Raw genomic sequence first — 14499 nt, forward strand, 5'->3', positions numbered from 1 at the left:
CTTGAAGTCTTACTTCCTTAGATATTTTAGGAGGTGATCCTAGATCGTCCGGCCAGGCGCAAAGTGGGTAAATGTTTTTCCAATCTCCACATTTGAGTATTTCTATTTTCAATGCATTCAATTTGAGATGGGTCCTCTCATCCACTGATCAACGGCTCTGATGCAACTGAAGATTTGTCAGTTTCAAAAAACCTAGCAGAACCCGTGTCACGCCCTTATTACAAGACCTACATTGGCTTCCGATTACTCAGAGAACCAAATTCAAAAGCCTCTGTATTGCACACAAGGCGATTCATGGCTCAGACCCTAGCTATATCAAGGACTGACTGACTAACTATATGCCGAGTTGAACCCTTCTATCAGCTGATGCCTGTAACTTGGTCTGCCCCCGGTTTAACCTTGCGTCTATGGGCGGTAGAGCTTTCTCTAGCACTATCCCTCAGGCTTGGAACCGCCTTCCAGTTAAACTTCCGAAGGAAACTAACCTCCTCCTTTTTAGGAAGAATCTGAAGACTGTGCTTTTCTTGGAGACCTGGGAGCCCCTCTGAGCTGCTGGCTCTGCGTCTCTCGCTGGTGGTGTATGTCCGTTGATTAGCACTTAGATACCCCTGGGTGATAATGCGATCTATAAGTCTATATTAACATAACATAACATAACATAACAAATGGATTTTGGGATTTGCAGTTTGAAGAGTATTTGTGCGCCATCTGCATAGTTATAGCATGTGAGCTACAATTAATTGATGATTGCCGGTAATGTATGGACTACTGCTATTTATATGTGGGGATGCCCTTTGTTTATATTAATAACTTCCTGCACAGGGGATCAGTACTGCAAGAAGAGAGACTGATAACAGAGGCTCCTGTCTTGTAATAAAATTACCTTTAATCATCAGATGAACTTCAAACTTTAATGAAATATTGTGGAGAATCACCGTGCAGAGTATGGTGTCAGGCTCTAGAGCAGTCTTGAATGTAATATATCTGTTTATTCTAATTTTGCCTGCTTTTTGCCTCAATATCACTCTTGAGGAAAAGTCGGGCTCAGATACCTGTAACGCAAGGTATTGGAGTATTTTTGGAATTTTATTAACGCACCTCTGACTCACATAAATACACATGTTCGCAATTTACACGCACATCTTTCACCCCCATCCTGTAGTCGAGCCCCTCGATGAATTTGAGCGGCCAAAAACTCGGCTCTAAGCACTATTCGTAAAGATGAAATGTGGCACAAACATCAATAAAACCAAACTTCACATTCACCATCACACTTGGAATGAGGCCGGTAATGTGTGAATGAATTTACGAAGAGCCTTATCTATAAAACATAGCACAGCATGGAGTAAATGATATAACAGAATCCGCTGGCAAAGAAAGAGAAGAGACAGAAACCGTGCTTCTTAAACTAAATTGGATTTTTTTTCTTATCATGGCTCATTTAAGACTTTTAATAGTTATACAATAGTTATACAAATTATACAAGTACTCGCAGCAGGCATTCAACTGCTCCCTTGTCAGAGAGACAATAAATACCACTGTCTCCATTCAGGGCAGTAGCTTATGGGGGGGTGGGGGGTGTTTATGGTGTAACCTCCCCCCTAATATATGTATTCTGTTGTAAATAGGTGAGTACAGGCACTTAACGTAGGGTATGGTGAGGTGTCTGCTGAATTTCCTCCTCGAGTTTTACATACACACAGACAAAAACAAACACACAATCTCTCAACTCTGTTTTAAAGGTCTTAAAAATGTATTTTACTAAATATTATTTTTTAAGTATCCCTCACAATCCGCACTCTTCTCTCCTCCTACAGCTCTTTAAGGCCCCTCCTGCCCTGCTTCTCATAAAAAGTATTTTAATCAGCGTGATTGTTGGGAAATCTGAATATCCGCACTCACCCACCCCCATCTTACTAACCAAGCCACGCCCCTGTCCCCATGGCTTATTTATGGCACCGTATGGAAGAAAATAAGAAATGTTTCAAGATCCCTCAAACATGATCTTTTCAGTCTGGATCTTGGGTCAGTCACTAGGGATGGGGTGTCTGGAAACTAAGCTGTAGCAGCAATTGGGCTGGAGTGAACAACAACAAGGACCACCATAGAGATGTCCAAACCAAATCCGCAGCAGCGGTCCTTCTCCAAGGTGCTAAAAGGGCCCAGCTGCCAGGTCCAGGCCAGACCCCACAGCAAGAGTTACAGCACAGGGTGTGTTTAAACCACTCACTGCAGCTGTCACTGTCCTCAGTGCTACGGCGTCCCCGCTAGAGTTATTATGGGATAGCATGCTTGAAACGCCACACAGCACGTCACTGTGAGGGCGTTGTACTGGACCCACAGCAGCTGTCACTGTCAGGGCACTGTACCCGACCCACAGCAGCTGTCACTGTCGGGGCGTTGTACCCGACCACCAGCATATGTCGCTGTCAGGGCGCTGCACCGGAACCGCAGCAACTGTCACTCTCAGGGCACTGTACTTGACCCACAGCAGCTGCCACTGTCAGGGCGCTGTACTTGACCCACAGCAACTGTCACTGTCAGGGCACTGTACCCGACCCACAGCAGCTGTCACTGTCAGGGCACTGTACCCGACCCACAGCATCTGTTACTGTCAGGGCGCTGTACCTGACCCACAGCAGCTGTCACTGTCAGGACACTGTACCCGACCCACAGCAGCTGTCACTGTCAGGGCACTGTACCCGACCCACAGCAGCTGTCACTGTCAGGGCACTGCACCGGACCTGCAGCAGCTCTCACTGTCAGGGCGCTGTACCCGACCCACAGCAGCTGTCACTGTCAGGGCACTGTACTTGACCCACACCAACTGTCACTGTCAGGGCACTGTACCCGACCCACAGCAGCTGTCACTGTCAGGGCACTGTACTTGACCCACACCAACTGTCACTGTCAGGGCGCTGTACCAAACCCACAGCAGCTGTCACTGTCAGGGTGCTGCACCGGACCTACAGCAGCTGTCATTGTCAGGGCGCTGTACCACACCCACAGCAGCTGTCACTGTCAGGGCGCTGCACCGGACCTACAGCAGCTGTCACTGTCCGGGCACTGTACCGGACCCACAGCAGCTGTCACTGTCAGGGTGCTGTACCAGACCCACAGCAGCTGTCACTGTCAGGACACTGTACCGGACTAACAGCAGCTGTCACTGTCAGGGCACTGTAACTGACCCACAGCAGCTGTCACTGTCAGGACACTGTACCGGTCCCACAGCAGCTGTCACAGTCAGGGCACTGTAACTGACCCACAGCAGCTGTCACTGTCAGGACACTGTACCCGACCCACAGCAGCTGTCACTCTCAGGGCGGTATACCAGACCGACAGCATCTGTCACTGTCAGGGCACTGTACCCGACCCACAGCAGCTGTCCCTGTCAGGGCACTGTACCCGACCCACAGCAGCTGTCACTTTCAGGGCACTGTACCGGACCCACAGCAGCTGTCACTGTCAGGGCACTGTACCCGACCCACAGCAGCCGTCCCTGTCTGGGCACTGTAATGGACCCACAGCAGCTGCCAATATCCAGAGTACTGTACTGGAGCCACAGCATCTATCATTATCCAGAGTCCAGTACCGCACACAATCACCAGTTGTCATTATTCAAAGTGCTCTACTGGCCCCACTGCAGCTATGATTATCCAGAGTACTGTACTGGCCTCATAGCAGCTGTCACTATCTGGAGCAGTGTTTCCTGAACTGTGGGGCGTGACCCACTAGTGGGTTGTGAGCCGATTTGTGGAGGGACACGGAAGTTCAAGCAATAACTAAAGATGCCTTGAAACTCTTTGTTTATCATTTCACATTGGTTGTGCTTCAAAGACAGTGGTCAAATGTCAGGCTATGCCTTTTGACAAATTGCTGCTTACTTTTTAACATGGGGATTGGTGTTTACTCACCCTCTCACTTTGCCAACAGGAAAAGAAAAGTAATGTGAATTGTGTGATAATCTTGCTGGGGTACAGGCCGAGCCGGCTTTAGCGCTGGCGCCCTATGCGGCAATCTTTTTTTACGCCCTCAACCCCAATGACCTACTTCTCCATGGATTCCCTCACGGCTGCCCTCCAGCAAAAACCCTCATCTCTCCATAGCCCCTATCTTGCAGGAATTTCATTTGTTTTAAAGCACTGTTTGGAGTTGGCAGTACTGATAAGAATGTATTTCTACCCAAACTCTTTTTCGCAACATTAGGAATATATAAAGAAAGACTGGAGAAAAAGCATAACATCCCATTTTATACCAGGCAAGTTGCATGAAGCTCTTTAATGACAAGTTCATAGGTCACTGTGCTATATTAGGATTGTAACTTATGAACTGCTAATAACAAAAGGAACTCTGTGACAAAAGAAAAAAAAACTCAGCTAGCCACATAAAATATAGTTCTGTGATCTGTATGGTACACGTTCTTTGCAGCAGGCACATTAACCCTCTGTGCTACTATATAATGAGTCAAACTGCCATTAGCCAAAACTCCAATATCTCTCCAGAAGACAAAATAAAGGCCAGTAATATCTTAGCATTTTTATTGCTGCCTAAAACCTGCTGGAGACACAAGGAACTCTGCAGCAAGTACTTTTAAACCCATAACTTATTTCTAACAGCGCCTCGTGGTGAGCACCTGGTGTGGCTGCCCGGTCACACCGCCATGAAACTGGGCCTGGCAAAGGAAAGGGAGTGGCAAAGGAAAGGCTGTAGGATGTTATTTTTTGTATAACGAAATGTAAATATCTATAAATGAACTTTACATATTCAGCAGTTAGGAAAGCAAAAATTAAGCACTTTTTTGTAATTTTGAAGTGTGATGGAAACAGAGATTCAAATAGGATCAAAACAACTTGACACTTTGATAAATATTCATTTGAACCTGATTTTATTATTTGTGTGCAGTATAGGCTTATCAGTAAAACTGTAAGACGGTGCAAACTTAGGGGTCCATTAGGATGGCAGACCGTACTGTTGGGGGCAGGTACGGAGGAACCGTGCCCCCAATTAGGATGCACCCGCCACAGTGGCGGGTGCATCCTGCATTTTTAACATTGCGGCAGACGGTGCTTAAAGCACCGGCCGCCGCAATGTGAAAAATGCATATTGTGTGTTTCACAGCACAACATGACAGGCACCACGCGGTGTCTGCCATGTTGTGCTGTGAAACGCAGGGGGGGGGGTACCATAGGTACCACCCATGTGCACCCCCCACCACCCCCTTTGACCCTGGGGCCCGCAACGGGCCCCCAAAGCAGGAACCGTATGCCTTTTCGTGGCGGCATTGCCGCCACGGAATGGCATTCCCCTCAGGCCATCCTAATATGGCTGGCGGTGTCTGATAGACACCGCCACCATATCAGGCCTTTTCTGCCGCGGTCGCCTTGGACGGTCTTCGCGTCCGCCACGGTCCCCCTGCCATTGTAATATGGCGGGGGGGAAAAAAGGTGGCGGACGGGCAAGGATTGGAGACGGATCGCCACCGCCTGCATGGCGGTGGCGATCCGTCTGCCATCCTAATGGACCCCCTAGTGCCGTTTCAATGGGAATTGTGGTGTCTGTAATTATGCTACCACACCATCCTTTAGCTACATTTAAAAAATCACCCACCTCATGTCAATTAAAGCTAGGTGGTTCGCAAAAGTTTGTCATTCTGAAAAATGGTGTCGTGGTTCCAAAAGGTTTGTGAAGCGCTGATCTGGAGCGCTGCGCCGGGCCCACGGCGACTGCCACTGCAGGCTGTGCGGAGCGGACCCAGTCTCGCCGCGGAGGTCCCTGTCCGTGGTGCTGACGGGATTCCTCGGCGCATTGAAGAGATGCTGCTACTCATCTCGGCCTCACTCACTGAACTGAGCAGAACACTGAACTTTGCATCCACGGTTTTTATTACATCACTGGAACCAATTCAAATGGGCCAATCCCTGTTTGAGAGGCACACGAAACTAGGCATTTAGACTGTATGTCAGGGGGATGTTTGCATCTCAGCGGTTGGAGACGAAATGCTTGGGTAATTTATTTTTGATGAGGAAGACGACACGAACATACAGGGTTGGGGTCTCGACTGTGCTCGTGGGAAGTGGTCCGGGTGGGGCTAATTTACGCCCACGTGGTCCACGGAGTGCAGCGTTCCCAGGAGAGTCTGTAGAGGCCACGGCGGAGGAAACCCAGGCAGCAAACCCAGCGTCTATCCCACGGTCCCTTCTTAAGCACAGTCGCTGCTTTAGTTCCGTCGCGGCCTTCAGCTCGTGCCAGCTGGGCCCGCTCCAGGGCGCTGACTGACAGGCAGTGCTTTCAATGGGCCGGTACTCACAGGTACTCAGTAGGGGCACTTCTCATTTTTACCGAGCTGAGTACCGGCACTTCTCCACTGCCAGTACTGGCACTCAAGAAATGTAAGCTCATTGCTGCTAGTGCTGCTGAGCTCGAGGCAGTCGGAGTGGAGCAGTTCTGTAGGGCACTCTGACATCAAAGCGCCTCTCCAACCCTTAGCTGAGCCACCGCTGAACAATTCAGCAGGAGCTCATTTGCATTATGCACGCGATGTCCAGGTGTTGGGAATTTCACCGTCCTGCTGTGTCTGACAGAGTAGGCCCCATCCAGGCCCTGCTCTGTCAATCACATTTAACTAAGGCATAATCAGAAGTGAGCCTTTTGTGAATTTGTATGCTTATGTGTTTGTGTTTACCTGATATTGTGTATGTTTGAGAGAGAAATGAGATCAGAGAGGAAGAGAATCGGGACACTGTGGATATTTAAAAAGAAATGTGTGGAATGGTCATTTCTGTGTATGTGTGCGCACTCTACAAGATATAAGGATTGCACTTAAGGCAAGTAGGAAGAGCATGACATTAGGAAGCTGCTAATATTACGAAAACAAAGATACATTAGCATTTTGTGTTTGCCCTTCATTTAATGTAATGAGTTAACCCCTTTATTTATATTGATACATTTCTCACAAGGTGCGGAACTCATTATTAACACGTTGCTTGCGGCAGGAATTCCAGCCCGGTGCTCGACATTCTAACCGCGGACGGAGTCGTGGCGGAGCCCAGCATCATGCACACAGGCCACCCGTGGCTCATGACGGCTGGGTTCTGTCACGAGCATCGAAGGGGTTCATGATGCTATGCCAGCGTCTCGTTGGTCCGGGGTCGCACTGATTATCAGCCTGAAAGTGCTAATAGTACCGTGGATGGCTTGGCTGTACCCAGTTTACAAACCCCTTCCATTATGATGTAGGGCTTGTTCCAAACAAGTCTTCACACCACCAAAAAATGAATACTCAACAGAAGAGTCTTTGTATCATCATGTCTCGCTCCGCCTCTAACCCCGCCCACTAGCCACAACCCTAGCTTATTTTAATAAGTACCTACCTTTATATTTTCCCATTTAAAGCACTGGGCGCAGGCGCTGCCTGCAGCTTACGCCCCCTGACCTGGGTCTAGAATTTGTTTTCCTAAGTACTGTTTCAGAGGGCAGCTGGCGCCGGAATCCTCCTTTTGTCTATATTTTTTACTTCTGCTGCTCCCAAGATTTCCATACATACACAATTAACAAGCTTTTTCAATGCAATAGGGCTCGTATTTCCCAGAGTTTGAGCTATTGACATTGGAAATGACAATGCCTTTTATTGATGTGTTGTTTTTAAAACAAATAAAGAAAAGGCATTGTCATTTACAATGCCAATAGCTTAAACTCTTACAGATGCAGCACCTATTGCATTGCAAATGTGTTTATGCTATAACATTAAAGAAAAGCGTGAGGAGGGAGCGTGTCCTGCCTGCAACAGCAAGCTAGACAAAGCTATCTGAGAAAATAGTGCTTGGAGACTGAAATTAAAGCCTACAGAGTAACAACACATGTTACGGGGGTGTCGCCATGGGATGTTACAAAATGAGACAAGGCGGTACCAAGGACGGACTGCTAGGCCTATTGACCAATAAACAGCCACATTTTACAGTGAACAATGACACAAGCCAATGAAAAATATGGACGGAGAATGGGCGAAGCTTCAAGTCTCTACCTGAATACCGCATGCCTCGGAGCACAATCGCTGACCAGGCTCAACATAAAAAGGACGAGTGGGAGGGGACATGTGGGTTTTCGCCCAGGGCAGTATCTGAGCAAAGGCCAGCCCTGGCTGATTATCTTCTTCTTCCCTCTGCTTCCTCCATGACCCTGCCCTGTAAACCTCACTGACCACTGCCATATGACCCTCTGACCCCGCCGTATCACCCACTGACTACTGCAATATCACCCACTGACCCCTGCCATATCACCCCCTTTAGCATCTTCCTGAGCGTCACCATTGTTCTTTGCACGGACACCCCCTGCCTCCACACACCCCTCGGATGTTGGGTACGTCACTCCGTGCACCCTGTACTCTTCATAACATAACCCTGTTTCCCTCTGTCCCTCATATCGCCCTAACCCATGCGTCACATCCTGTCACCCCCTGTTAGTTTTCCCAAGGTCATGTTCCCCACCTCACTGGCACCTCCCCCAGGAGTCCACGGTGTATTTCTCATCACACAAGAATCTCATGGGCGGTCTGAACTTCTCGCCTGGGCCGCCATCTTCTCATCCTTCGTGGTACATGCTACCAGCTTCCACCAATGACCCCCGCTCTATCATGCCTTCATGACCTTTGGCCCTTAACGTATGACCTAATTCCCTCAGACCTACCCCTTGCACACCTCGGCCTCCCTGTCTTCGTCTGATTGCTCGGCTCTCCATTCCTTGCTCTTATGCCCAGAGAGGCAGGGCTGGGGCTGTCTGCAGGGCGGCAGCGGGCTGTATCTGGCGACAGGAGTCATGGGTAATGTGTGTTTTATGCCAAAAGCGCCCCGGGGGACAGGTTCGAGGTTTGGTGGCTTCGGTTTCTGGGCCCAGTCAGCATGCCCCCCACTGCCCATCATACAGATATGGAGAGGGGGGTCTTAACGTGCTCCACTCTGCCGTGTGCGCTGGGCCCTCCCAGCCACCTCCCACAGTCTGGAACTCCCTGCGCATCCCTACCCTGCCCCCACTAGGGCCAGCTCTCTGGCACTCTCTCCCACACCCACACCCACCTTCATCCTCCCCAGCTCCTACAGGGGGGAGCTCCCCTCGCATCAGGAGGCTTCCTCCTGGTCCCCAAGTCCTGCTCTCTGACTCTCTTCTTTCTTCCTGATCCTGCACTCGGGATCTCTTTCCCACGTCATGTTATGCCCCTCCCCCCATTTTCCACTTTGGTTCTCTCTCCCTGGACCTCCCTCCCCCCACCTACATGCTTGTTACACCCCTTCAGCTCCGGGCTGGCATGGTTCCCTACAGGCTTGGATTTGGATCAAAAATCGTCCCGGGCACGCTTAAAAAAGTGGCCTACATTAGCAAGATGTTTTCTTAATTTCACTTAGGTAAAAAAAAAACGCGTGGATTAGCTCACACTGCTGAACCACACATGAATGCAAGTGAGACCACGTCTGCTCAGGCCCCGCCCCCACTCAATCAGCAGACATTAATGGGCCGGCCCCGCGAGAGAAAGGGGGTGACACCTCTGCCCATCTGCCTCCAGAAAGGCCACTCAGCAGGGTGGTTGGCAGGCTCGTAAGAAACGCTTTGGGTCCCTGCACTTCATTTATTTATTTATTTCATTATTTATTTACTTAACTATTTAGTAAGTTAGTTAGTTATTACTAAACAATCATTGAGTGGAGGCCCAAACTCCCACAGGGACAAAGGGCAATGGGCCGATACTCAGCTGGTCTTACAGAAAGTTGATACCAACAAGTTCCTTGAAAGGTACATGCAGGAAACAAGTGACCATAACTTTGCTCTATGTTTTTCCAGGATCTGCAGAGTGAAGCCACTGCGACCAGGAGGGGAGCCGGGGATGGCGGCGTGCAACAACGGGGCCAGCATGCCCACTCCGCAGGATGCCGCGAATGGCTACTCTCAGCCAGTTGCCTCTGGCTCCTGGCACAAGCCACCCGAAGAGGAGCCACGGAAAGTTGAACCCATCCTGGTGAAGAAGGCGCATCGCGAGATCCTGGACCATGAGCGCAAGCGGCGGGTGGAGCTGAAGTGTGTTGAGCTTCAGGAGATGATGGAGGAGAAAGGGTAAGTGATGTCCACCATGGCCAGCCCGAGGCACTGCATACTCCACATAAAAAGGTGGGCACCGCGGCATCGCCACACCACGCAAAGAGCTGGACACACATGCAACATGGCATAGACATTCCAACAGCACTGCATAATTCTTCTGTGCAAACACCCCTCAACAACAAGAGGTACCAAATACTAGGATATGCACACACTCCACACGAAGTGAGCACAGGGCACCATGCCACACACATTCCACTTGGAACTGGGCAAGAGTAGATCTCTATTAGAGTGGCTAGAGGCTTAACATTTATTAGCTCAGCTCTGACAATGCCCCCATCCAGATGTTTCAAGGCAGGATGTCTCATTGAAATGCCCTCTGAGTCGCCAGCAGCACCAATAATAGCACATGCTGATGCTAAAGACTTAACAGCAGCGGAGGTGCGGTGAGGGTGCAGAAACCAATGGGCCCGATTCACAGAGGCAACTGAGCTGAAAGTCTAACTTTAGGACTTTCGTATTTACAAAGGGCATTCACATGTAGTAAAGCTAGACTTCTGTCACAGTTTTGGTCTCAGTTAAACTTAAGACCAAAACTTAAGTTTAACTGAGAGAAAAGTCCAACTTTACTACTTGTAAAAGCCCTTTGTGAATACGAAAGTCCTAAAGTTAGACTAAATGTAAATGAACGCAATGGAAATGGTTTCTAGAATACTGGTGAGCAATACAAGGATAACCTAGTGGGAATGGGGCTCACGCTGGTGTTTTTATGCGACAAATGGTCAGCCAATAGCTAAGCAAGGATGCCTTGGGTCCTGGTGCAATCATGGAAAATGGCCGCTTTGGCTGTTGTCGAGAAAGTAACTTTGAAGTGGCACTTTATTTTTTAAGTCTTATGTACATCAGGAAATGCTTTTATCTATTTTTTTAGCATGACCAAGAATACTGTTGGAAACCTGACTTCACTCTGTCAGGAATAAAACACAAGTTCACATTTATAATGCACAAGAGCCTAGAAGACAGGCTGGAACAAGAATCTGTTAAAAGGCACAATTGAAATCAGTTGAGAATTAAAATATAGAACACAGTCTAAAATGTTCTAGCACCTAGAGGACAAACCTTACTAGAGGAAACTAGCCATGCAAGATTTACTTTTTTAAGAGACCTTAAATGCCATGAATTGGGTGTGGATGAAGAACTCTGAGAATAATAAGAGAGGTTAAAAAAGGCAGAAAAAGATATCTAGATTGGTAATTACCACCTGAGCATAGGCTTTGAAGACCCAGATCAGATAAACGGCCGGCCGGAGAACTCACACGTGTGCCAAGCACTTGCAGGAGAGTTCTACCTTCTAAGTGAGATGTTGGACTTATTATACCTGTACGCTGCGGAAGGTTACACAGCATTGACGTATGTTCTGGTCCAGGTAGCTGACCGCATGTCCTAGGACACGGAAATGGTCAGGTGCTTGGCAGGGTGGTTGCCCATGCTTGACCACAAAATATAAACAAAGAATATTCATAGCTTAGATATCTCTAAAAATACATATGAGACCAAAACTTAAAAGGCAGGCGTTATCACCGCAAGGTGCTTTTGTGGTTTCAACAAAAAAAATGAAGCAAACAATACTTGTGAAATGTCAAGGATGTACCAGCTGGGCCCGTGTTTTTTGTGATGTGCCTGTACTTGTAACTGTGGAAAGTTTCTGTGGTTCTGTGGTAGCCCAAGCTGCCTCGTCATGTTCAGCACAACAGAAATGCATGTTCAAGAACATTGGGGCTAGAAGATTTTATTATCAAAGATGGTAAGCTGAGGCAGTGGGCTTTGGCTGAGGCCTATATGCAGGGGGTTCAAGGGAAGTGTGGGCTGTCACTTACTGACTATGTATGGTGAAAATGGTAAAAATAGCACAATTCCAGATTTTTCATCAGGCAGGGCCCACATGGGACCTTCATTCTTTATTGGTCGATAAGAATGCTATGTTGGGAAATCCTATGGTAAAACGTGATCCTGCATCAGTCCCAGTGCCACGAAGCCTGCTGCATTGAAGTAGTGCCTCTGTGGTCAAAATGCATGCCTTGGTTTGAATACCGATTCTAAGACAACAAAAGCAGTGCACATCTTTGCCATCAGAGGGTCCACACAAGGCTGGCCTATGTCTAGGGCGGCCACCTCCCGCCAGGTCATTTGAGACAATGTTTCCAGTCCTGGACTTTTGTGTGATAACCTGATGCATTTTGGGTTCTGTATAGTCTTGTTTTGCTTCCACTTAACTAATTCTACTTATACACAAATCAGTGATTTGTAAGATTAAAGCTTCTGACTGGAGACATTGCCTGTCATGACCTGGAGTGAGGTGGTCACTCTGCCCAACCCTGCTGGGGGGGCCTGCTTCACTGGCCAAATTTCCCTACGACCACCTAACGCTGTCTCCCATTTCTGCCATTGGTTTACTCCGCACACCGGCCTCTGCCTCTGAGGGTTCCAAGTGCAGGCTGCGGTCTGTGTCAAGAATACCCCCACACAGGGACTCTTCTATCTGCAGGGGCCCCACATACCTGCCTCTGAGGGCCCCACCTGCAGGCTCCGGTCTGTGTCTAGAATACCGTCATACGTAGGGACCCTTCTATCCTTGGGGGCCCCACATACCTGCCTCTTAGGGCCCCACCTGCAGGCTGCAGTCTGTGTCAAGAATACCCCCACACGTGGCAGTGAAGCTTGCACTGCTGACGGATGGCAGCGTAGCTCGCTCTGGAGGTGGGTGACAGTAATGTTTGCGCTGGAGATGGGTGGCAGCGAGGCTTGCGCTGTTAGTGGGGGAAGCTTGTGCTTTAGGAGGGTGGAAGTGAAGCTCACACTGCTGATGGATGGCAACGTAGCTCGCTCTGTAGGTGGATGACAGTGAAGTTCGCTCTGTAGGTGGGTGTCGGTGAAGCTCACACTGTGGGTGGGTGGCAGCGTAGCTCAGGCTGTAGGTGGGTGGCAGTGAAGCTCATGCTGTAGGCGAGTGTCAGTGAAGCTCGCTCTGTTGGCGGGTGACAGTGAAGCTCGTTCTGTAGGCGGATGACAGTGAAGTTCCCTCTGGAGGCAGGTGGCAGCAAAGCTTGCGCTGTTGCCGGGTGAAGCTTGTGCTGTAGGCGGGTGTCAGTGAAGCTTTCACTGCTGATGGATGGCAGCTGTTGGCAGGGGACAGTGAAGCTCCCTCTGTAGGCGGTGTCGGTGAAGCTCACGCTGTAGGTGGGTGTCGGTGAAGCTCGCGCTGTAGGCAGGTGGCAGTAACGTTCGCGCTGTAGGTGGGTGCAGTGAAGCTTGCACTGCTGACGGATTGCAGCGTAGCTCGCTCTGTAGATGGGTGACAGTGAATTTCGCGCTGGAGGTGGGTGGCAGCAAGGCTTGCGCTGTTGACGGGGGAAGCTTGCGCTTTAGGCGGGTGACAGTAAAGTTTCGCTAGAGGTTGTGGCAGCGAGGCTTGCGCTGTTGGCGGGGGAAGCTTGCGCTTTAGGCGGGTGTCAGTGAAGCTCACACTGCTGATGGATGCCAGTAAAGCTCGCTCTGTAGGCGGATGACAGTGAAGCTCGCTTTGTAGGCGGGTGACAGTGAAGCTCCCTCTGTAGGCGAATGATAGTGACGTTCACACTGGAGGTGGGTGGCAGTGAAGCTTGCGCTGTTGCAGGGTGAAGCTTGCACTGTAGGCGGGTGGCAGCGAAGCTCGCGCTGTAGGTGGGTGGCAGTAAAGCTTGCGCTGTAGGCGAGTGTCAGTGAAGCTTGCTCTGTTGGCGGTTGACAGTGAAGCTCGCTCTGTTGGCGGGTGACAGTGAAGCTTGTTCTGTAGGCGGATGACAGTGAAGTTCCCTCTGGAGGCGGGTGGCAGCAAAGTTTGCCCTGTTGCCGGGTGAAGCTCGCACTGTAGGCGGGTGTCAGTGAAGCTTACAGTGCTAATGGATGGCAGCGTAGCTCGCTCTGTAGGCGGATGACAGTGAAGCTCGCTCTGTTGGCAGCGGAAAGTGATGCTCGCTCTGCAGGCGGGTGTCAGTGAAACTCACGCTGTAGGCGGCTGTTGGTGAAGCTCGGGCTGTTGGCGGGTGGCAGTGAAGCTCGCGCTGTAGATGTGTGCAGTGAACCTTGCACTGTTGACGGATGGCAGCGTAGCTCGCTCTGTAGGTAGGTGACAGTGAATTTCACGCTGGAGGTGGGTGGCAGCGAGGCTTGCGCTGTTGGCGGGGGAAGCTTGTGCTTTAGGCGGTGTCAGTGAAGTTCACACTGCTGATGGATGACAGTAAAGCTCGCACTGTAGGAGGATGACAGTGAAGCTCGCTGAGTAGGCGGTGTCGTTGAAGCTCGCGCTGTAGGCGGGTGTGGGTGAAGCTTGTGCTGTAGGCGGGTGGATGTGAAGCTCGCGCTGTAGTCGGGTGCAGTGAA

General features: G+C 49.8%; 1 protein-coding gene across 2 annotated transcripts in view; it reads left to right on the plus strand.

The window, feature by feature from the left end:
• The window catches only part of SRRM3 (serine/arginine repetitive matrix 3), a 354881-nt gene that overhangs the window by 107394 nt on the left and 232988 nt on the right, over positions 1-14499 (plus strand). For both annotated transcript variants that reach the window (XM_086954780.1, XM_086954781.1), the window contains exon 3: positions 9829-10098. In XM_086954780.1, coding sequence (XP_086810906.1) covers positions 9872-10098 — 227 coding nt within the window. In that variant the 5' untranslated portion in view covers positions 9829-9871. The remainder of the gene's footprint in view (positions 1-9828; positions 10099-14499) is intronic.

The sequence above is a fragment of the Lissotriton vulgaris genome, chromosome 2_1 (assembly GCF_964263255.1).
Source record: "Lissotriton vulgaris chromosome 2_1, aLisVul1.2, whole genome shotgun sequence".
Taxonomy (NCBI): domain Eukaryota; kingdom Metazoa; phylum Chordata; class Amphibia; order Caudata; family Salamandridae; genus Lissotriton; species Lissotriton vulgaris.